The sequence below is a fragment of the Rattus norvegicus genome, chromosome 6 (assembly GCF_036323735.1).
Source record: "Rattus norvegicus strain BN/NHsdMcwi chromosome 6, GRCr8, whole genome shotgun sequence".
Classification (NCBI taxonomy): Eukaryota; Metazoa; Chordata; class Mammalia; order Rodentia; family Muridae; genus Rattus; species Rattus norvegicus.
This window is the reverse complement of record NC_086024.1, coordinates 137,378,126-137,401,438: the sequence shown is the minus strand read 5'-3', so window position 1 is coordinate 137,401,438 and position 23,313 is coordinate 137,378,126. Positions and strand designations below refer to the sequence as shown.

Genomic DNA, 23,313 nt, shown 5'->3' with positions numbered 1-23,313 from the left:
CGCTGCTCGGGCCAGGCCTGCGCGGCGCCGGAGACTCGCGGCCCGGCTCCTGGAGTGGTCGCATCTCCGACCGGTGGCCTTCTCGGCGGCTCCTCTCATCCTGGCACCACCATGGCGCTCAACAATTTCCTCTTCGCGCAGTGCGTCTGCTACTTTTTGGCCTTCTTGTTCAGCTTCGTGGTGGTGGTGCCATTGTCCGAGAATGGCCACGACTTTCGTGGTCGCTGCCTACTCTTTACCGAGGGTATGTGGCTGAGTGCCAACCTGACGATGCAGGGGCGGGAGCGCTTCACGGTGCAGGAGTGGGGCCCACCGGCTGCCTGCCGCTTCAGCCTGCTCGCCAGCCTCCTGTCACTGCTGCTGGCCGCTGCGCACGCATGGCGCACACTCTTCTTCCTCTGCAAGGGACACGAGGGGTAAGTTTAGGCCTTTCAACAGCCCAGCGCAGACAGAATCAACACTCACACGGTTCCTGGCACCCATCAGGCCCTCCTCTCCAGAGGCCATGAGTCCCTTCTGCTGCAGAGGCCTGCACGTGTCAACACTCTCAGCCTCATCACTTCCAAGCAGCTGGCCCTTTGTTTACACACAGGCCCAGGGCTATGAGGCTGTCTGTCCGACTCACATGACCTCTTTCTGTTCCCAGAGTGAACATCACTCCAGGTTCCCAGTCCTGACCCCTTGGAGCACAGATGTTGCACTGTCATGGCTGTATGCCTGGGCTCTCCGGCTCAGCTAGGCCATACTCCATGGGACCTGGGACCATTTGCAGCCCTGCACCCCTTTCCTGTGGGTAGAGGACGGGACTACACTTGGGAAAGAGTGGGCAGTTTTCTATTCTTGCTGCCCCTCTTGGGAAAATATGGCAGAGGATGTCTGGAGCGCTCCTTAAGCTCTCCCCTGACACTCAGGCCTTGGCTGGAGGCATGGACAGTGTTTGTGTGTGTGTGTGTGTGTGTGTGTGTGTGTGTGTGTCTGTTTGTCTGTTTCTCTCTGTGTGTCTGTGTGTGTGTCTGTATGTATGTGCGTGTACTGTGTGTCTGTCTCTCTCTGTGTGTTTGTGTGCGTGTGTCTGTTTCTGTGTGTGTCTGTCTGTGTGTCTGTGTGTCTTTATGTGTGTGTGTACTGTCTGTCTGCCTGCCTGTCTGTCTCTTTCTCTCTCTTTCTCTGTGTGTGTGTGTGTGTGTGTGTGTTTGTGTGTCTACTTTGTGTTCTCTGTACTTTGTCACTTGGCTGAAGTCAGTGGAATGTGGACACCTGGTGTCCTTAGCCAGCAACAACCTAGAGCCCATCCTCTCCCTGGCTGAGGCTTCCTGGGTCCGGGAGTGACAGTGCTCCTGCAATGGAGAAGGAATTCCTATATCTAGTGCTCCCCAACCTATCTTCTACCCCATCCATGTTTTTAGTAGCTCCTCACCCCTTGCAAGGAGGTGGGTAATGAACAAGGGTCTCTGAGAATGCAAGGGTGCAGGAGGCTGGGTGAAGGGGACTCTTGCTAGTACCACAGGTGAGGGACTTGAAACAGTTAACGTTCTCACCATGCTAGAGGCCCAGAGTCCAGAATCAAAGTGTCCTTAGAGTTAGAACTAGAGGTCTTTCTTACACTTCTATTCCTGCCGACCTCAGACTCCTGTGTATTCCAGTCTCTGCCTCTATCCTTGAATAGCCTCCTGCCAGTTTCTGACCCTGCTTTTCCTGAGAGATCAGACAACCATGTTCACAGGTAGCAAGGTTAGAACTTGGATGTGGCTCTGAAGAGATACAGTTCAACTCACTGTGGTAAGGTTCCGATGGGAGTCTATTGGAAGCCAGGAATGATCCTTAGAGCCTCCAGGTGATGTGGACCAAACTCTTGGCTGAGAGGATGAAGTTCTTTCTAGGGTGAATCCATGTCAGCTGTAGGACAGAGCCTTCTCCCTCTTCAGGAGCCTTCTTTGGTTGTGCAGATGAATTTGAGAGCTCTTGTCCCTAAAGCGGGAGTCATCTCACTGAGTGCAGATTGGTGGCAGTGGTCAGTGGGAAGATAGCCTGATTTGACTCCTCTGGCTTCCTGGACTTTCCTGCAAGAGAGGTAGCCTCATGGTAGACATGGTCTAGCTAGGTAGACCCAAGGACAGCTCTCTATGTGTGGTCTGTGTATGGGGCCACCAGAGGCTGGGGCACCAGACGGGGACATGAAGAGACCCTGAGCTTACAGGTGGGAATCTTGCTTACACAGGGTAGACTGTTAGGCTGCAGACCCAGGCCATACCAGCATCGAGAGGCCTGGAGTTTCCAGCTACCCAGGGCTCCTTTGATGTGCTTGCCCTTCTGAGAAATGATTCAGGCTGACTGATGTATATACATATATAGGGCATGTCTGCTGTGGTAAACAGGCTCTGGCTGCCAAACATAGAGGTGCAGAGGGTAAGATGGCCTCCATCACATACTCAGTCAAAGCCTGTGGCAGGATTTAGCAGACTGTAGGTGACTTGACACATTGTAATACTTGGAGGAGATCTAGCATGGTCTCGAGTCCACACTAGAGGCCAGGTCTGGCACCCTGTCTTGTGGAACGACTGGGCTCTCTTATCCCATGTTTCCTTTCTTGGTGCTCCCCTGTTTCTAACTACGCATGACCTCTGCTCAGGCTTCTAGAAGCACATGGCTATGTTTAGCCTTGTCTTTTCCAGGGACATAGATTGTCCTGCTTGGCTACCAGGCAAGGGCCGTGTGACTGCCTGGCCGCTGTCCTTCACCCTGACCTCTGTATGATCCAGGTGGCAGTCAGCCAACTGTGCTGCCAGTGCTTACCAGAGCCCAGGCTGTGGGACTGGGGCACAGCTCTGCTGAGCCACCCCTGGCTGTGATACCCATCATGCCCAGGGGCATGAGGCCAGTTCGGGCACACCTGAGTCTCTGTCTGCAGGCCAAGCATGGAGCCTGGGGTGCAGGAGTCACCACACAATGACGAGGGACAGAAAAGTGTCTGGACCGTGAGGTTTGCAATTTTGTGGCTGCACAGCTGGCCCTATTCTAACTTTTCACTCATAGCTAAGAGTTGAGTCAGCTCTTCAGTTCCCCCCGGGACGGTTGGGTCTGCAGAGGCCAGCAACCGGTAAGATGCCCTTATGGAAAAGAGTGATTTCAGCACAATTGCCAGTCAGATGGCAGAGGCCAAGTGAGCAAGTGTTCGGCCATCAGAGGGAATCTCAAAGGGGCAGGGCAGGCGTTTATAGTGAGCTCATGTGGTAGACAAGGGCCTGCAGGGCCACTGGATATCCACCCTGTGGGGGATACCAGACTTGCTAGTCCTGGGACTTACAGGGCTTATCTGGTTATGTTACAGGCATTCCCTGATTGTAAGATTAGGTGCCAACCCCAGAGGTCACTGAGGTGGCTTCCAGTCAGTTGTGGGGCAAAGTGCTACCCTGTAGCCTCTCATGGACCTCGTGGTTAGTGCTGAACCCACGGGCCGTATACTGTGGCAGAGGAACCATCCCTTCCATACACAGGGTATGTCTGCCATGCTAAGCCGGCTCTGGCCGCTGAGGCATCAAGGTGCAGAGAGGCAGAGTCCAGGACAACATTGTAGAAGGGGGTATATCATTTCAGTGAATGATCCCTGACACCTCTAGTTTCCGGGACATCCTTCAGGGGGATGAGAGAGCCCGGGTGAGCCCTGTGCCTAAGGCTTCACCCAAGAGCAGCTCTTTGGGCTGGGGTTGGTTGTGAGCGTCTGTGAGAGGGACTGACTGAATAGTGAGCGCTGGTTAGCATAACCCATCTGCCTGCTCACACCTGTCGCTCAGCCTTCAAATTGCTCCCAGGGCTTCCCAGGATAGCTGTCGCCATGGAGACAGCACATCCAAGGCTGGGCACCCTGAGATGCAAGGAGAGGAAGATGGGTTAACCCTGTGTGTGCTGCGCCTTTCCACTCACTCTTCTGAGTCAGCCTGTCCTTGGAGTGTGTGTTCAGGGACAGGGGAGGGTGGCATGCCAAACCCAGGAAACAGGACCCAGGTGTGGCTCTGGGCACAAGTTCTTCAAGGGTCTGGAAGGCCCGGCATATTACATTAAAAACCAAAACCAAAACAAAAAAAAAAAAATCAGACAAATAAACAAATAAAAAAAAAATCCAATCAACCAAACGAAGCACAGGAAAACAAAACAAAACACAATAATAAATCAAGAACTGGAGACTTCTGCCTGGTGGTGACCCAGGTTAGTGGACTTTCAGCTAGGACCAGAGTTCCCTTGTATCTCAGATCTGCTGCATCAGCCTCACTTCAGGGCGTGGGCTACAAGGACTCCCTCCTCTGAAGGGATTCTGGCCAGATGCTGCAAAGTGTTTCTGCCCCACACTACCTATCTAGAGATCTCAGAACGCTGCCCTGCCGCCCTTAGAGAAGGACAGGATGTGATGCTAGGTTGTGGCAGGTCTCACTTTGCTGTCTGCACTGTGGCCAGTGGTGGGAGGCAACTGCAGGAGGCTGTCCAGCAGAGGGAGGGACAGATGTCCCCTACAAGGGGCTCTGTCCCAAATCTTCAGTTAGCTGTCCCATGAGATAGAATTCTATACCTGGAGAGTCCTGTGCTCTTGCCTCTGCCCAAGGGAACTTGGTTGTGGCTGCCCTTGATCACCCTCTTTTCCGTGGTGGGGACAACATAGCCGGAATGGGCTCTGGGTGACTATATGTCAACTTCGTACCTGTTTACAGCTGCAGGTGAGATCAGTGAGGGGCTGGGAGGCCAGCAGGTCCTTCTCAGCCCAGGTCTCTCCTGCAACAGTATGGGTGGTCAGCGAGCACTCCAGGATACATGGGCTCCATGTTCACAAGCCGTCACCGACCTGAGTCGTCCCTGCTTTCTCAGTGATCCATGGGAGGGTCTCTTAGAACTCGACTCAGGGAGAAAGCGAGGCTCAGAGGGGCAGGTTTCATTCACAGAATTTAGCCATCCATCATGAAGGGAAGCAAAGGCTGGAGCATGGAGGCAGAGACTGGGCAAAGGCCATGGAGGAATGCCACTTACTGGCTTGCTCCCCAGGGTCTGCTCAGTCTGCTGTTTTATATAACCCAGGATCACCTGCCCAGGGGTAGAACTGTCCAGAGCAGGCTGGGCTCCCCATATCAATCCTTGATCAACAAAATGTCCCACAGTCGTCACAGGACCACAGTGTCCTTGTCACCACTCCTGGCCAGGGGACCTAGGGATCCTGTGGGGAGGATCGGAAGGGATGTGCTAGTCTGAGACAGTCCTCGGGAGAATGGGGATATGACCTTTTTCCATTTCCCTGTCCCTACCTGGAGCAAAGTGGGTCCTTGCCCTTGTCCATGCTGGAGGAGGACAGCGTCAACTCCCTTCCCCGGTCCACATAAGAGCTGAGGATATCAGGTCCTGCTCTGGTCCCTGGGTCACTCTCAGGGTAAGGACAGAGGGGAGCTAAAAGGAAAACCAGTGAAGGTGCTGGGTGGGCAGGGCCAGGACTGCCGTGAGTGCCATGTGGGGCCAGAGACAGGCTCAGGGTAAGTGGGAGGTGCACATAGCTGCTCACAGGCAGGGGAAGCATCCCAAGGCCCCTTCCCTGGGTTGTGTAGCTTCATTAGGGTACCACTCCTTGACTGCCCTTCATGCTGTGACTACCCATGTCAGCCTAATGGTCACCCAAGGCTCTGTGGCTTCATAGGCATCCCTGTGTGATCCCAGGACAGCTGGGTATCACTTGTGGCGGGTTGGGCAGAAGTGACCTGAGTTACTCTTATCTTATTTACCATGAGCATCAGGGTTACACTGTTCCTATGCCTTGTGTTCAGCTCAGGGCTGCCATGGGACCAAGAAGGCTTGGGGAATGAACGCATAGGTGAACAAGCCCACCGGCAGCGTAGGTGGCTGTTAGGTCACAGCACCCACTGTTTTGTGGCTGCTTGTTTGTTTTTAAGACCTCTCTGTCAGTTGCTCACCCTGAATCCACTTTTGTCACTACGTCAAGTGTCTGAGCACAATTGGCCTGGCCCTGGTGTTCAACCCACCCCAGGCTGGAGGTGGTCAGGGTCCTTAACTGGTTGCTCTGCTCTCTGCTAAGGACCTCCTACTGTTTGGTGACTCTGTGAGGTTTCTTACATACCCTCTTTCTCTGGGTAGGGAAGTGGGGCTGGGTTAATGTGTGACCTGGAGTCAGGCAGCCGAGGGTAAGGGAGAGGGGTCTTCTCTTGCTTGTACCCTTCTCTACATGGGCTTAGAGGGCCTGGTGCTCACACCGTGGAGTTTGGAGTTTCGACCTGTGTATTTGAGGGACCCAGATTCTAGCTGTGACATAGAGTGACTAAGAAAGTAGGTGGTCTTAGGAGAGTGTATAGTGGTCTTACTGTGAACGCTGGCTCCTAGGCTTTTGGACTCATGATCTTGGGTTCTTGACTTGGCCCCGATTCCCCACTACATCATGGTGGCAAGTTCCCAACTCCCAGTCTATGAGAGAGCAGGATGGGCTGCTCAGCGTCGGAATGTTTGCAGGGATGGCAGCAGAGGAGACAGAAGCAGCCCTTTGAGCCCCATTCAGTCCCATCAGTGCCCTAGGTGCTCACTAGAAAACCTGGTCATCTCCCATCCCTGTTTCAAGGGGAGCTGTTTGGGGACAAACTTTGGATGTCTCCCTCAGCGTCCGTCTCTTGACTCCACTGCAGCTCCTTCTTCTACGCCTTCCTGAACCTCCTGGTCAGTGCCTTTGTGGTCTTCCTAGTCTTCATTGCCAGCACCATCGTGAGTGTGGGCTTCACTATGTGGTGTGACACCATCACTGAGAAGGGCTCTGCACCTCACAGGTATGCCTTGTCCCTGCTTCATCTGCTACCTACAAGACCCTCCCCTTACCTGGGTCCCGAGATGTTTTTCTTCCTGAATCCCATTCCGAATCTTAGGCTTTGTGCACCCGTGCCCCACCCCCAACCCCCGTGCCCCACCCCCAACCCCCGTGCCCCACCCCCAACCCCCGTGCCCCACCCCCAAAACCCGTGCCCCACCCCCAAACCCCGTGCCCCACCCCCACGCCGGTTGCCTTGTCCTTAAGACCCGCCCACTCAGCGTCAGGCACCTCATTGGTCTAGTAGCTCTACAGCATCACATATGGAAGGTCCCTGCAGGTCAAGAGGAGCCAGGTGGAACTGTGCAATTGACCGCCTGGCTCACTAGCTGGCTGCAGCTCCCTCTGAAGCTAACTCCACTGTGTAGCACTGAAATTAGTTTGTGGTTGGTGAGTGGAGACTTATGCAGGGACATTTTGCAGTGTGCCTCAGGGGCATCGCGGCCATCTCGGACTGGGAACTGAAGGACTGACTAGACAGAGCAGAGTGCCAGACAGACAGTGACAAGATGGCTGAGGCTCACCCTTGTGCTCAGGGCCAGTTGCAAAGGCCTGCAGCTCCTCTTCTTTGAAGTCTGTCTTGCTCCACCCAGTGAGAGGTCAAAGCTGACCCCCAGTGGAGCTCTTAGAGACATCTGTCCTTTTGGGGACTGCCCCCACTGTCTTAGGGTTATGATCGCTGTAATGAAACACCATGACCAAAGCAGCTTGGGGAGGAAAAAGTTTATTCAGCTTACACTTCAATATCACAGTTCACCATCATGGAAAGTCAAGACGCGAACTCAAGCAGGGCAGGAACCTGAAGGCAGGACCTGACGCAGAGGCTCCTGGAGGGATGCTGCTTGTTGGCTTGCTCTTGGTGATCTGCTGAGCCTGCTTTGGGTGGCCCCGCCCACAATGGGCTGGGCTATTTCCCACCAATCATTAATTAAGAAAATGTCTTACAGACTGTCTGCAGCCTGGCCTTATGGGAGCATTTTCTCAATTGGGGTTGTCTCCTCTCATGACTTTAGCTTGTATCAGGTTGATCTAAGACACCACTCACTGTTTAGGGGAATCCCTAGCCAGATACTCTGCTGACTTTTGATTCAGGGGCTCTGGGGCTCAGGGGCTCGCAAGTCACTAGCCACTTGGCTCCATGCTATTTTAGCTGCGAGGAGTTCCAGGAAACGGACTTGGAGCTGAACGTGGACAACTCTGCCTTCTACCATCAGTTTGCAATTGCCCAGGTAGGCGTGGTCTCAGGCGTATGGGCGTGGTCTCGGGCAAGTAGGTGGGGTCTGTCGCGGGCAGGAAGAGAATGGCTGTATTGGGGATTGGGATGAGACTTGACAGATAGAACAGACTCTGGATCCCAAGGAAACAGACTCAGATATGGTGGGGCCGTGCAGGCTATAGGAGCAGAGAAGAAATCCTAGGGCAGGTGGGAGAGTGGGGTCTCTGAGCAGGACTTGTATGGGCAGGGATTAGGGGAGGCAGGGGATAAGAGAAGGCATAGGCAGACCTGAGGAGTGAGCTCAGGAGCTAGAGAATGCAAAGTTCTGGGTGGCTGGGTCTATCCTAGGGGGATCCCAGCCTCAGGTTGCTCTACCTTGCATGTGAATTTGGGGATCTCTAGGACCCTGGGAAAGCTTTAGGATTTTCCTGTCCCCTGACTTTTCATTTGTGCCCCAAGCAGAGGTGGTGCAGGGTAGGGGCACCTAGGCAGGGCATGGACACCTGTCCCTTTCCTGTGGCTTTCACCCTCCACAACGCCCTTCCATGCTCCATGCTGGCTTGTGGAGGCCCTGGTTTGTGGAAAGCTAGGCTGAGATGATTCTTGTCACTGCTAACGCCCTTGGAAGTCCAAAAGTTATTTGCAGAGATGAGCTGAAACGGTCAAATATACCTTCACGCCAAGTTTAGCTTAAGATGCTTTAGGACTAATTTGGACTAATTAGACAGAGGCATGCGCAGTCTGAGGACCAGCACGCTCAAATGAGAATTGGTTTGATGCAGGCAGACCCGGAGTTGATTACATTGTTTCTCCTTCAGCTGTTTGGAAATGGCAGATAAAGGTCAATTTCTTCCCCTGACTAGAGGGGCTCCCTGATCTATAGGCATTCCTTAGAGCCCAGGGTCATGGTGGGAGGAGAGCTCCACCCAGTTACTGCTCCTCCTCCAGGAACCTCACCAGTTCAGGTGAGAATGGCCGAGTACCCCAAGCCTCTGCACAAAGCTGGGTTCTTGTGGGTGTAGGACGTAACTGTTACCACAGGAGATGAGTCAAATGTGGGTGTGCACGGGCTCCCAGGTCCCTGCCTCCTCCTCCCGCCTTAGTGTTCCCTTCCCTGCAGAGGTAGAGCGAGGAGGTGGGTACTGAGCACACTGGGCAATGAGCCCCGCCCCCCTGACGCTGCTCTGTCTTCCGTGCAGTTTGGACTGTGGGCCTCCTGGCTGGCCTGGCTGGCGATCACCACTCTGGCTTTCCTGAAGGTTTATCACAACTACCGCCAGGAGGACCTGTTGGACAGCCTGGTTCACGAGAAGGAGCTTCTGTTGGCCAGACCAGCCTCCCGCACCTCCTTCCAGGGGGAGAAGAGTGCTGTCATCTAGGCTGACTCCCTTTCCTGAGGCCTGCATGAGGGGGGCCTGGGACCTCCAAGCCCCCCAGGCTGGCCAACACGGCTCTGCATGTGTCTCTTGGCCCCACCCACCGTGAGCAGAGAACCTGTATTTCCCTGGAGATCCTGACAGCGATGGGGGCAGAGACCCAGAGACTTGGGAGTGGCTTCTGGCTTCTAGTTCTGGCCTTAGTTAGCGTGATGCGTACTCCTTCTCTTGTGTGATCGTTCGTCCATATATATGCATGTATGTGAGCATGTGTGTGGATGGCAGTGTGACTGCAGAACAGAGGTGACAATGCCAGGTTGGCACCACCACAGGCTCCAGCACACCCAAGTCCCTGCCCCTCCCATAGGGGCTGTCTTCCCATCCTACGGCATTCAGCCGTGGTCCCCAGAAGGCAGCAGGTGGATGATCCTGGTAGGAATGTAGGACCCTGGACTGGGCTCCTCTCCCTGCTCTGAGAGGACATCTGGGGCTGCTTGGCTGTAGTGGGAGAGTTCCACCCTCCTCCCTTGGAGGCTTTCTAGGTGGCATGGTTGTCTGTATTGGAAGGGTAAAGCCCCATGGCAGGAGAGGCCCAGCCCATCTGGATCTCAGTGAGTGCATTCAGTGTTCCTGGCTTTAGCCTGAGGTTGTACTCCAATGCCGTCTCCTATTTCCAAGCAAGGTGATCCTGACCTGTGTCCAAGTCCACTTTCTACCAGTGGCTGGTGTGTTTTCAGAGGGAAGGCACTAACTTCCAATTCACTGTGAGGAGTGTGAGTGTGTGTGTGTGTGTGTGTGTGTGTGTGTGTGTGTGTGTGTGTGTGTATGTGTTGGGGGGCCGGTTGGGCCCTAAAAATTAAAGCAGGCAAAGATGGTCAGCGTGCAAGGGGCGCCTATCTGGGAAGGCCAGCATCAGGCTGACTGACACTCCAGGCTTCTCTGAGGGCTGACTGAACTCCCAGCAGAGGATCTGGGTGCTGGAGGAGGGTTTTGAGGTCTCCAAACTGACCTGGTCTCTTCTCCAGACGCCCAGACAAGCCCTAATCTATGGGACATTGGGACACTGTCTAGACTTGAGACTCCTCCTTTGTCTCTCCAGGATTGGCACCTACTAAGGTTGTAGCCATCTAGGACCTGAAGGAACTGGAGGCTAGATGGGGCCTCTGGGACTTAGACTCTGCCTCAGGCGTGGGTCTGCCCTTGCCCGTGCCTCTCATGGATTCTGGAGAGTTAGTCTGGGAACTGGTCCGGTTTAGAGACCTTCGGTCACCTAGACTTGTCCCCGAGATGTTGATGTTCCAGGGTCTCCTGGGGAAGGGTCTCTGGCCTAGGAGTATTGGCAGGACCTGTTGGCCGTAACCATGGGCAGGGATGTGTGTCCAAGAGAGGTTTCATGGGATGGATGGCAAGAGGCAGGCAGGAGCTGCAGAGCCGTCCCCAGGTGGCCTGCAAGATGCCTCTGCTCCTTTGCAGCTTGCTACAGGGAAGCCCTGGTTTCAGTCTTCCTGGTGAGGCTGACAGTGATGAGCCCTATACCTCCATGTGTCTGATCCTCAAGTCAAACTAAAATAAAGACAAAACATCTGAGATGCTGTGTGGATGAGGTGTCTGTGTCTTTGTTATCCAGTCGGTCTGCTCCAGGCCCCCACCTCCAGTCTCCACCCCCTACCCACTGGCTCTCAGGCTTTGGCTGTTTGTTTAGGATTTGAACAGTCTGTTTGATTCCAGGGCTCCCGGGGTGGTCCTTCATGCCTGTGCATTGTAAGGAGTTCGACTCTTGTGGCTGCCCCCCTCCACAGTTCCTACACACCCCCACTCCAGGCATAAGGATGGGGTTTGGTGACACCTCTGGGGCACGTGTATCTCTGTGTGTGTCTTTGAACATTTTTTCTAAGACAAAAACAAGGCTGGAGATGTAGCCATGGCAGACTCTGCCTAGCTGTGCTGTGTTCGCACTGTAAGAATGAAGTAAAGCAAAGGGGAACCCAGAACTAGCTGGGGCCCCTACAGAGCGAGCAGGGCACACCTTTTCTGTGGCCTTTGCAGCAAATGCTTGCTATGGAAGAGGGAAGCCTTGGCTCTCCGTTGTAAAACATGGGGTGACCAGTCCCCCTCCTGAAGGGCATCCACCCTCAGGAGCAGGGAAGGAAGAGTGGTCTGGAGGTCTGTCTGTTTCCGTATCTGGAATACAAGCCAATAAGGAGCCTGTCTTTGACCAGGGCAGGATGAGTGGGGCAGGTCCTGGGGTAGCTGGATTGGTTCAGGAAACAGTAACCATGATGATGGCCAATCCCTGTGCGTGGCTTTCCAGGCTGGTCTGTTTTAGACCACATCTGGAAGCATGGTTTCTCTCTCCACTGGGCTCTCCCCTACTGTGCCTCCAAATTTTGTAGCTGGAGACCACTGTATGGGACACTGAAGTCCAGAGAGGGGCAGGTTGCACCTCAGTGATCTGGGAATCTTGGCATGTCTTGTTGGGGAGGATGTGATCCTGGAGGCATGGTGGGTCCCCCAACTTCTCGTGAATCAAAGCTGCAAGGGACCTGTGTGCTCTGGTAGCTAGATTAACGTACTTGGACCTGGAGGGATTCCTCAACAAGTGTCTCACTCCGCTCATCTTGTAATAACCGTGAGGTTGAAGAGGCCGCAGGCATTTTAATACGGGGTCTCTGTCTGCCCACTTAAGTAGAGGGGCACCTTAGGAGGACAATCCCAAGTCTCACCATGGCTCCCAAACCTTGCATTTGTTTGTTCCAGGGTGGTGCAGGGTCCCCCTGATGGATCATCCTGGTGCCTGACTGGGCCTCCTTGCTGTGCTCAGGGCTCTCCCTCCAGGCAGGTCTAGGATGTCCCAAAGCTGTTGCCCGGTGCCTGCTTCCCTTTGCCGGTGTTTACAGAGGAAGACTCACAGGTCCCGCAGCTGGTGGGCAGGCCTGACGGCTTTGGGCTTGTGTGTGGCCCTGGAAGGTAGGACCTTGGTGCCACACTTCTGTTATGAGAGCAACTGTGTTCAGGGCTGGACTCTGTTCCCACACCACAGTGACCCCTGACGGGTCTTGGCCTGAAGTCGAGGAATTCAGAGCTGGGCTCAGAGACTAGAAACACGATTCTCACAGGCTCCAGGAACTGCAGAGGGAGGCTCCTGAGGCCCTGCCTCCTGAAGGTTGGGGCTTGCCTTCCCAAATGCGCCTCAGAGGCAGGGAATGCTCACCCTCAAAGAGCTATGCACGGTGACATCCAGGCTGTGGCTCCCAAGACAGAGGACTGGGCAGGAGCATAGGAATCCTCAGCTATGATGGTTGAATTCTTTCTCTGATTCAGTCTTAAAATCCCAAGATCCCAGCCTGTACTGACCAGACAGGAGCTGCCCAAAGCACCAAGCCAGAGTGTTCTCCTCTTTCCCCACTTAAACCTTTACAGCGGCCCCTTGGAGTACCTGGGTTTGTCAGGCTAGCAGAGCTCTGTCCTGGGGTTAGCCTTAGTGCCTGCCCCCCCCCCCACCATGCACGATCCCCCCACAAACCACTCCAGGCCCCCAACAGCATCAACCTCCAGTGCTCTCTCCAGAGGTGGAATCACCATTCAGCCACTTGTCAGAGCTGCAGGAGGCAGTGCCAACAGGCAAGGACCGCACGCCACAAGCGTGAGGTCAGGACGAGGAGCTGAGCCCAGAGGTCCTCCAGGGCTCCTGTGACATATTTGGCCCGGCCACAGTACAGGCCCAGCACCACTCCAAGCAGAACACACAGAATCAGCCACAGGAACAAGGAGCCACCGCAGAATGCTGGCTGGAGCGGAGAGCCACCGTGAGGAGCTGCACGGCGGGGGACTGTAGGAGGGTGACAGGTCAGTCCAGCAGCCCCTCCCCCCCATTGAGGCCCTGCAAAGTGCACCCTCTGCTGGTGGGGCTGACGCGGAGGGAGGCTTGAGTTGTCTGGCTGTAGATGGTCAACTTGTAGTTGGCCATCAAGGTAATGGTCAGTTGGGGTCCTGGGGTGAGTCTCATGGGGTCCATGTGACAGGGACTCTCGTCCTCACCTGCCTGAGGAAGATGGCACCCGTTTAGGGGTGCTCCTGCCCACCCACATGTGAGGAACCCGGAGGATGGCCCTGTAGGTATGGGATCACTTCTAGGACAATCAGGGGAGCCTGAGTCAGGGTCTAGGGAGGCTGGGATTCGGGGACAGGGGTTTGCTAAGGCTGGGTCTGGGTCTGCCTTGTGGAGTGGAGGCCCAGGACCTATTGACTGACAGGGGCTCCTCCTCAGAACTCACCCTTGATGGCAGCTGTCCTGTCCTTGCGGGCAATGTCTGGGGAAGGAGATCACAGATCACAGTCAGGAAATGAGCTCTCCCACACCACCATGCAAAGGTACCAAGACAAGTCTTGCTGGTCTGACTGGGAAATGAGATCCCGGAACCTGGCCTCTCCCTAGAGGGCAGTGATGGAGAGGCCACAACCACAGTCTCCTCTGTTGGCTGCTGTCCCACTGACCGTGGCCCAACCCCATGAACCCATCTACAGGTGTACTGGGGCTCTGTCTGGGAAGACAGAATAAGGAGTAGATGGCCCCGGATTATGCCATAGTTACAAGGGCATCTGCCCACCTTCCCTACCCAGACCCTCACCAAACCCCCTCGCCCCTCTTACAGTGGACAGCCACCTCCAGGGGCTCTCGGAACCGCACGTGCCTTTGATTTCTCTGTGGCTCACCCCCAGGGCACCCACATTCTTGCCGTCTGGGTCTTAGGATAGAGGGAGGGCACTTCCTGTCGTCATCCTAGGGTGGGGATGGGGAACAGATGGCTGTGAGTCCTTCCTGCTCGAGACTGGCATCCTGGACTGCGGTGTCTGCAGGCTCCTCTGGGCTTCATGCAGGGGACCTGCTGCAGAGGAGCAAAGAGGAGCAGTCATCGACCTCTCAAGTCCTACACTGCTGCTCCATGGACTGAAGCCTGCACCAGGAATGACCTTAGTACCTAGGAGACCCATGCTGTGTCACAGGCTCTGTCACCCTGAAGTCCTGGGGCTTCTGAGGGAAGTTCTCCACATGCAGAGGGATGATGACAGCCAAAGATAACCCCAGCAACTCAAGACAGCCTGTACACAACCACACCAACCGACCCCTGGGAATACTGTTCAGAGGCCACAGGGCCTAGTGGCCAGGGAACATGGACGGCAAGGACTGGGTATAGAGCTCCACAATGTGCTTGGCTGGAGACACACTTGGCCTCTGACACAGTCCCTTGGGCAGGGGTTGCCAGGCAGCGTAGACCTGGCCTTGCAGCCTCAGCGGAGGGGAAATATACCTCTCTGCTCCCCTCAACTTCTCTACATTAGCTCAGATGCCTGGCTACTCTTCAGACCCCAGTAGGGGTTTGTGATGGGGAACCTGGGACTTAGGGAAGGGTCCTCGGTTTAGGGATCGAAGTGTGTTGATTCCCTCCAGTGGGGCTCCGGGCCAAGCTAGCAACCAGAGCTGGTCGATGGCTACAGTCAACCTGCAAATTAGAGCCTATTCTGTGTGAATCTCCCCTCCCTTCACTGAGGTTGCACTTCAGGGTGACCGGCAGGTGGAGGAAGGCAGTGGGCACATGCTACATGCCCAAGGGGGTACCTTCCTACCCAGCTCCAATTACCCTGAGGCGTCAGCTTCTGTGAACTTCAAGGTCTTCATCTCCAACTTGGGACAGCGGGCTGTTGGTGGGGACAAAGCACAGGGAAGAAGCCAGGGCCATTTTTAAGTTGCCTCTGGCGGGGCACCAGACTGTGCAGAGCTTGATGAGAAGCCCCGGGGGTCTGCCCTGCTCCACCCATGGCTGCATGTGCTAGGGTTAGCCTGGTATATCATTGCCTCGTCCTTGGCTTGGCAGCAAGGTTAGGGTCATCAGAGCCTCAGTGTCATAGGTCTGGGCTCCCTCCTATTTGGAGCCCCTCTCTTGCTCCTTGAATCTCTCCCCTGTTCTGTCTTCTTGCTTACTCCTGGACTGAGCTGTTTCCAGCCTCCACCGCTGTGTCTGCATCTTTCTTATTATTGACATCTCATTCCTAAGCTACCATCTCCATAGTTACCCATGACTCCACCCCCCACCCCCTTTCTACCCAGTATCCTCCGCTGTCCCTCCAACTTCTTCAGTCTGATTGTCATATCTCTGTCCTTCCATACTGTGGCCTGGCCTGGTGCAGAACAGAGCCTGGGGGCGGGGGATTTGGCTCAGTGGTAGAGTGCTTGCCTAGGAAGCTCAAGGTCCTGGGTTCGGTCCCCAGCCCTGGAAAAAAAAAAAAAGAACAGAGCCTGGCTCCATACTTCTGTCATCCTCCTGTTACCTTGGCTGTGTTGTGCCACACCCTGTGCTTTGGCAAGACCAAACCCTTCAAAATGGGGCCACTTCCCTGCCTTGCAACCAGCCCCAGGCCATATCCTGGAGCTCCAGGGACAAGGGACAGGGGACAGGGGATAACTTAAGAACAAGGACAGGGATCCTGTCTGTCCTTCTGGCCCCTGCCTCTCTCCCCACTCCCAGAAGCAGCCCATGTCTTCAAAGTTACAGTTGCCGGCCGACTGGCCGTGTGGCCTTACCCTCTCGGTCCTGGGAGGCTGTGAGCCCCACGTGGTCCCCTCATTCTCTCTGGTTGGATGGCGTGTCCGTGGGTGGGGATTAGGGTGAGAGACTGGAGCTGCAGACCTCATCTACTGGGACATGGTCCTCTGATAAGAAAGGCGTTATTTATTGGGCAAGCCATACACGCAGAGATAAAGATAAAAGGATGAGAAAATTCCTCCCCGGAAGCCAGGCTGGCTTCCTTAGCCTGCATCTTTCTCCCAGACCTGTAGACACCAGCCTCTCTTTGTAGGACTCACAGTGCAGATAAATCCCGTACCCTGCCAGCTCCAAAGCTTACTGTCAGCAATTTCCTCTGCAGGCGTCATCTTCATAATCACCACCTTTGATGGCTGTGTAATATTCCTTTGGGCTGATGCTCTGAGATTTACAGCCACCCACCCACTCTTGTGGGCTACTCAGGAAGGTTGCAGTTTATTGCGGGAGTTTGTAGCGCTCTGAGATTGCTGATAAGGCTGCAGCAAACACTTCTGTCAGTATGATAAGCCCTCACAGCCGAGACACGGGGAGCCGATGATGGCAGGGGCTTTTCTGGAAGGTGTGTTGCCTCTAGTTGGCCTTTGTGTTGGGAAGGATGGGGCATGGTATAGCCCAATCCATTTGTCTCTGTCCTCTGTCTTTCCCTCTGTATCTCTGGTCCTATCTGACTCTGACCATCTCTGTGTAGGTGCATAACTCTTGGCCTCTGTCTCTCTGCCAGTCTCCCTGTCTGGATCTCCCTCTCTCTACACCTCATCTCCGAATCCACCTCTCTCCCCTCTTTCAGCTCCCATTTGGGTGAAGTGGTGTCTCCTTTGCCTGCAGAGCAATGGCTCTTTCCCTCCTCCACTCCCCCACACCAGTCCACAGCTTCAGCCATGCCTTGGGCCCTCCTGTACTGTTCTGGGTGCAGACCCTGATTGGAGTCTGGGCATGGGAGCCAGGTATGAGACCACCATCCTCCTTCCTATGTACAGACATAGAGGTCAGAGGGAAAGTAGGTATCCTCCAGGGCTGGTCCCCGTCCTTCCCCAGCTCGAAGGGACACTATGGGGCAAATGTCTTCCTTCTCTCACACCCAGATTCTCTCAGGTCTCTGGCCTGGAGCTCTTAGTGGGCATCACTACCCCCTTGAAATGGGGCTAAATGCTAGTTTCAAGGGACATGGCTCTGCCTCCCACAGACTTTCCACAGGCTTTACCCTTGAAGACTGAGAGGAGACCAGAGTAAGGCGCTTGCCCTGACTCCAAGGAGGACTCCCCCAAAATGACTGCTTTTGAAGGTTAACCCAGTGGCCTCTATACTGTCTTCCACAGAGGATAACAGAACAGCCAGTCTTCTGCTCAGCGGGTGTAAATACAGCAGGTGGCTGAGGCCCTGTTAACAATGTCTGCCTGGATGCATTTGCACATCTCAATTACTTCAGAAGGGAGCACCAGGTTTTATTGCAGTAGGGTAGAGAAGGGGCAGGCTACACGGAGCAGAAAGAGAAGGAAGTAGAAGGGAGGAGTGGTGGCTCCTCCTGTATTTGCTGCTCCTCCCGTATTTGCTCTAGCTCTGTGGGCCTCTGTGGCCAGGGTCTGCTGAGGGATTGTAAGACAGTATATGTAAGTGCTTTTTTTTCTTTTTCAACAGTTTTTAAACTGTCTTTATTTTATGTGTGTGAGTTTTTGCCTGTATGCATGTATGCATACCATGTGTGTGCAGGTTACCTACTGAGATCAGAAAAGGGAATCAGATCCTATGAATGGCGGTGAGCCACCACATGGGTGCTAGGAACTAACATATCTGTAAGAACAAGTCTCTTAACTACTGAGTCTTTCTAGACCTGTGTGTGTTTGTACACACATAACAGTGTGTGTGTGTGTGTGTATGTGTGTGTGTGTATGCACATCTGAGTGAGTGTACATACATGGGATTGTATGACATATGAGAGGACACATGTTTGTATGAGCATGTATCATGTGAGTATGGACCTGTGAAGAGCCCATGTGTGCATGTAAATGTAACTGTGTGGCTTGTGTCTGCTAGCATGTGAGAAAGTACATATGCGTGTGAGCTGTGTATGTATAGGTAGGTATGTTTGGACAAACATGGATGTTCCTGAACTGTGTGTGTGTATATTTACCTATGGTGTGTATGTGAACGTGCATGGGGTGTGTGTGAATGTGTATGTGGTATGTGTATATGGTATACATGTGTAAATGTGAGGTATATATGTGTGAATGTGAGTGTGAATGTGTGTATGTGAGTGTGTGTATGTGAGTGTGAGTGTGTGTATTGTGAGTATGTGTGAGTGTGTATGTGTGAATGTGTGTATGTGAGTGTGTATGTGTGAGTGTGTGTATGTGAGTGTGTGTATGTGTGATGTGGTATGTATGTATATATGTGTGGTGTGTATGTGTAATGTGGTGTGTATGAATGTTTGGCGTGGAAGTGTGATGTGAATGTGTGTGTGAGTGTATTGTGAGTGTGTGTGGTATGTGCATATGTGAATGTGCAAGTATAAAGGTATGAACATTTGGTGTGTGTGTGGTATATATGTGTATGTGTGTGTGAGTGTGAGTGTGAGTCTGTGGTGTGTGTGAGTGTGAGCGTGTGTATGTGAGTGTGTATATGTGAGTGTGAGAGTGTGTATGTGAGTGTGAGTGTGTGTATGTGTGATGTGGTGTGTATGTATGTGTTATCTGAATGTGTGTATGAGTGTATTGTGAGTGTGTGTGAGTATGTGCGTATGTGAATGTGCAAGTGCAAATGTATGAACGTTTGGTGTGTGTGTAGTGTGTATGTGTGTGAGTGTGAGTCTGTGGTGTGTGTGTGAGTGTGAGTCTGTGGTGTGTGTGTGTGAGTGTGAGTCTGTGGGGTGTGTGTGTATGTGTGTGTGTGTGTAGGTGTGTGTGTTGTGTCTGTCTTGGATCCTTATTTCTGTGACCTCATCAAGTAGAGTGAGGTCTCTGGCTTTTATACTCCCATCAAGTGTCCAGAGAGATGCATCTGTGGCTCATGTAGTGGACACAGACAAGCCTCCTGGTGTCCTCTCCTGCTAGCCCCAGAGCAGAGGCCTTGGCCCCAATAGGGGCCCCCAGCAGGGGCTGTAACTTGAGTGTGCATTTGCTCAGAGGCTGGATCATGACAGATGAGTGATAAGGGGTGGAAAATAGTTCCAGGAGCCTGGGGCCTGTGGAGTGTCATGGCTACCCCATGCTGGTTAGGGAGGGGCTGGCCTCTACGGCTGTGCCCTCCACTCAGGGAAACAACCCAGCAGCTGTCCTCACTTGGTGTCAAGGCCCAGTTCCTCTAGTCCAGGAGCAAGCAAGGGGGCACTGGGCTCCGGGAATCCAGACCCAAGCAAAGAATACCACCAGCCAGGTGTCAGAGCCAAGCTTGGATGTTGCACTCCTTAGTCCAGACAGGTGAGCATATCAGACAGCTGGGGCACACGCTGCCAGAGAGAGGGATCTGTCCGGAAGTCAACCCTGGCAGCCTGAACTGGGGACTCCAGAGCTCTTTTTTTTTTAATTTTTTTTATTAGATCCCAAATCTCACCAAAGCCCCAGCCGGGAGATCCTCTGGAGTTTAGCTTCTATACTGCCTGGCAGGGTCTGTCCAAAGCCCCTCTCCCCGATTCTTGAAGTTTCTGGGAGTCAACAGTGACCCCCATGCCACATCCTACTCACTAGGCTGGCTATACCTCTGAGCCTGCCAATTCCCTCCTCACGCACCTCCACGGTCTGTGATGTGTCTTGGGAAGTCTGAGGAAGGGCAGTGTGCCAAGGGCAACAGCTGGCACATAAGTAATTTCAGCCCTGCCAGCCCTGCCAGCCCCACCCAGGTAGGGTCCTTCCTCAGCTCTGGCCAGTGGCTGGCACTGCGCCATGGCTGCCCCCTCTACACCCCCTCCACTTGTTCCATGCTGGGGACCTGGAGGGACAGGGTGTCTCCACGTCTGATCAGTACTGGATTTCTTGGCTGTCTTGCTGCAAAACCACCTCTTCTAGAGACACCCTGGACACACTGAAGGTGGCCCAGGGTGCTGGAAGCCAGAGCCTCTGTGAGGCTTTCCTTACATGCACATGGTCCATGCACATGAACACATACGCTCACTCTCACACATGCTCACACACCAAGACCAGCCCCACCTGGCTCCTGTGTCCTGCGAGTGCTCGCCCACCTGCCTTGTCTTGCGATCTGCCGCCTCTTAGAGCCCCACACGGGGCAGGAACCCGAGCTGTTGAGCACAGAGCAGCTGAGAAGTTTCCATTACAGAGATGTGGGGGCAGTGGCCTCAGCAGCCTTGAAGGCTTGCAGCCTGTTGGCCTTTAGTCAGCTGGATCTATAGGGGCTGCTGGGCACACAGCCTAGTGGCCCCCATAGAGTTGAGTCTAGTCCCAGACACCTCAGCAGCTTGACCACAGGCCTCCAAGGGGTGCAGAGAAGGCAGAGGCTGCTGCGAGCTGTTGCTCTTCCCAGCTGGAAGGGAGACAGGAAACTGTGGACACTCCTCCCCTGTTCACCTCCCTGGGAGGCTGCCTGTAGGCCAGGAAGGCAGCGGGGTCCCTGGAAGGGCTGGTGTTCCTAATCCCATGTTCCAGCCAGGAATAGTCTGGAAGCCCTCCAGATACCAAACATTCTTGACTTAGGGACAGGGAGTGTTCTCAGGAAGGCTCCCAACTAGGCTTTATTCACACACACGTGGCCAGGAGCAGGAGCAGGAGCAGGAGCAGGAGCAGGAGCAGGAGCAGGAGCAGGAGCAGGAGCAGGAGCAGGAGCAGGAGCAGGAGCAGGAGCAGGAGCAGGAGCAGGAGCAGGATCAGGATCAGGAGCAGGAGCAGGAGGAGCAGGAGGAGCAGGAGCAGGAGGAGGAGCAGGAGCAGGAGCAGGAGGAGCAGAAACAGGAGCAGGAGTAGGAGTAGGAGGAGCAGGAGGAGGGGAAGGGGGAGGAGGAGCAGGAGGAGCAGGAGCAGGAGCAGGAGGAGGAGAAGGAGGAGGAGCAGAAACAGGAGCAGGAGTAGGAGCAGGAGCAGGAGGAGGAGGAGCAGGAGGAGGAGAAGGAGCAGGAGTAAGAGCAGGAGCAGGAGGAGGAGGAGCAGGAGGAAGAAGAGCAGGAGAAGGAGGAGCAGGAGGAGGAGAAGGAGCAGGAGTAAGAGCAGGAGCAGGAGGAGGAGCAGGAGGAGGAGGAGCAGAAACAGGAGCAGGAGTAGGAGCAGGAGCAGGAGGAGGAGCAGGAGGAAGAAGAGCAGGAGGAGGAGGAGGAGCAGGAGGAGGAGGAGCAGGAGCAGAAGGAGGGGAAGGGGGAGCAGGAGCAGGAGGAGAGGAAGGAGGAGGAGGAGCAGGAGGAGCAGAAACAGGAGCAGGAGTAGGAGCAGGAGCAGGAGGAGGAGGAGGAGGAAGAGAAGAGGGAAGAGGAGCAGGAAGAGTAGGAGTAGCAGGAGCAAGAGGAGGAAGAGGAGAAGCAGGAGCAGGGGAAACAGGAGTGGGAGCAGGAGAGCAGGAGCACGGGAGAGCAGGAACAGGAGCAGGAGGAGCAGGAGGAGCAGGAGGAGCAGGAGGAGCAGGAGCAGGCACTGGCCTCATGCCCCACCCATACCCCCCCCCCCGGCCTTGTTCATGAGAGATGTAGGTCTGCACAGCTCAGTTGCACCTCACTCTCTTAGTGGTAGCCACACAGTGATCCTGGTGTGTTATGAGGTTAGGGGGAGCCTCGAAGTGAAGCAGGGTTGATCTAGGCCCTGAAAGCCTTAGGTGGACAGGGTGGATCTTCCTCTAAGCAGAGCCTAGACTGAGGTGAACCCAGGAGGCTGCAAGTCACTTGTCAGCTGCCAAGTACCGGGCGGATCAGCCTAGGTCTGATTGTGGCACGCTGACTCGGCCCTGTGCTGGCCCCGGAGCAGCCCCTGGTTCTGTGCTCTGTCTGCTGCAGCATCTTCTATGTGGGCATAGGCCAGCCCTCCAGCATCTAGGTTTGAACAGGTCACTCGCCTGCTCCTCCCAAAGAAGGCCTGGCTTTGGACAGGGCATGGACTTAGGGTTATTGTAGCCCTAGGCCAGGTGTAGCCTCTCAAAGCCTAGGGGCACCAGGCTGAAACTGAGCTGCTCCCCAACCCCCTATACACACACATGTCATTCTGGTTTTACCAGGAGCTGTGGTTTATCTGTGACCGTTCCCACTTCGGGAAGCCCCTCAGGCCTTGTGCGAGGGAATCACAGCCACCCTCGGGAGTGTCCATGGTGACTTGTGTCATCTCTGCTCAGACGGCCTTCATCCTGCTGCCCACCACTTGGCTCCTTGCCTTGCCCACACTTGTCACTGGATATCTTGATCCTAACAGGGAAGGTCACTCAGATCGGGTCCCCAGAGCTGGTTTACTCACCTGGCAGTCTCCTGTGTCCACAAAGGAGGAAGCAACCATGCTCTGCAGGACGGCTGTGGAGCACAGTCCAGCATGGACCTGGTGGGTTCCGGTCAGCGGCGCTCAAGAGGGAGGCCCTTCACGTCACCTGTAGGTCATGCTGCTCCCCACAGAAGTCCTTCTGAAGGGGCTGCCTACCTCTATACAGGGCACAGTTGTTGCTGGTCCGTGTTGCCTGTCGGGACCCTCATGTTGAACCACAGAGTCAGACAGATAGCCAGGGCTGAGCTATGATTGCCTCCCCTTTGACAGAGATTGCGACAACCCCGAGACAGGCCACTGGCTCCAGATTTGGGAGGTACCATTCCTCAGGGCCCCAGTGGACTGCAGGCCAGGCCTGCACATGGGTCATCTCCACAATTCCTGCCTGCCTTGGCACGATTTGTTCATACCAGGCCAGCTTCAGAGCTGCGAACCTTGTGAAGAAGCTGTACTGTGGAATCAAGGGCAGAGCAGATGTGTGAGGCTGTGGAGAGGTGGGGTGACGGCAGACAGTAGAGCTTTGAGCTGGAGATGGCTTCTAGTCTGTCCGAGGCCTCGTGCTCTCTATGGTGTCCTGCCCCGGGAGTACAGGGCCCAAGTTACAGAGGTAGGCATGCTGACTGACTCCAATAAAGCCCTGAGATGAAGACAATGATGGTCGAATTGCAATCCCCTCACCCACATCCCTGCACCTCCAGCTTGCTCTCTACCTGGAGAGATAATTTACTCCAGGGACATTGGGATTCTGGGTCCTCCGATCATTCCAGTCACTTGTCCAGGGAATCCTGGGGAGGGGAGCTAGCCTTGCTGCCTCAGGTCTGCTTATAGCTGGCTGCATTCCACTGTGAGCCATGATCCTGTCAAGGATAAGGCCCGGGCTAGGTTCAAG

General features: G+C 54.6%; 2 protein-coding genes across 9 annotated transcripts; one reads left to right on the top strand and one right to left on the bottom strand.

Moving 5' to 3' along the window:
* Window positions 1-11,017, top strand: Tmem179 (transmembrane protein 179). Its single transcript, NM_001126280.1, is given in 4 exon segments — window positions 1-416; window positions 6,663-6,800; window positions 7,989-8,067; window positions 9,254-11,017. Coding segments are annotated over 4 exon segments (702 nt in total). The 5' UTR covers window positions 1-111; the 3' UTR covers window positions 9,434-11,017.
* C6h14orf180 (similar to human chromosome 14 open reading frame 180) lies at window positions 7,547-23,103 on the bottom strand. 8 transcript variants are annotated; one of them, XM_039113396.2, is made up of 6 exons: window positions 22,404-23,093; window positions 20,204-20,260; window positions 16,011-16,139; window positions 14,081-14,210; window positions 13,705-13,740; window positions 7,547-13,259 (listed from the first exon to the last, which is right to left on the bottom strand). In XM_039113396.2, the coding sequence occupies exons 3-6, from the start codon at window positions 16,119-16,121 to the stop codon at window positions 13,024-13,026; spliced, it is 513 nt and encodes a 170-aa protein (XP_038969324.1). In that variant the 5' UTR covers window positions 16,122-16,139; window positions 20,204-20,260; window positions 22,404-23,093; the 3' UTR covers window positions 7,547-13,023. The 8 variants fall into 8 exon arrangements, with proteins under 8 accessions (XP_038969324.1, XP_038969323.1, XP_038969326.1 ...); XM_039113395.2 differs by having other exon boundaries at window positions 20,172-20,260; window positions 22,404-23,089; XM_039113398.2 differs by having other exon boundaries at window positions 16,011-16,121; window positions 20,172-20,260; window positions 22,404-22,489.
* Window positions 23,104-23,313: the final 210 nt, after the last annotated feature.

Bases quoted from the DNA above. Each gene is read 5' to 3' on its own strand.
- C6h14orf180 (XM_039113393.2), bottom strand. From the start codon at position 22,442: ATGGTTGCTTCCTCCTTTGTGGACACAGGAGACTGCCAG. The intron at 16,122-22,403 runs GTGAGTAAACCA...ATGTCCCAGTAG, and splicing joins TGGACACAGGAGACTGCCAG to ATGAGGTCTGCAGCTCCAGT. The intron at 13,260-13,704 runs GTGAGTTCTGAG...ACCCTCCTACAG, and splicing joins CAGGACAGCTGCCATCAAGG to TCCCCCGCCGTGCAGCTCCT.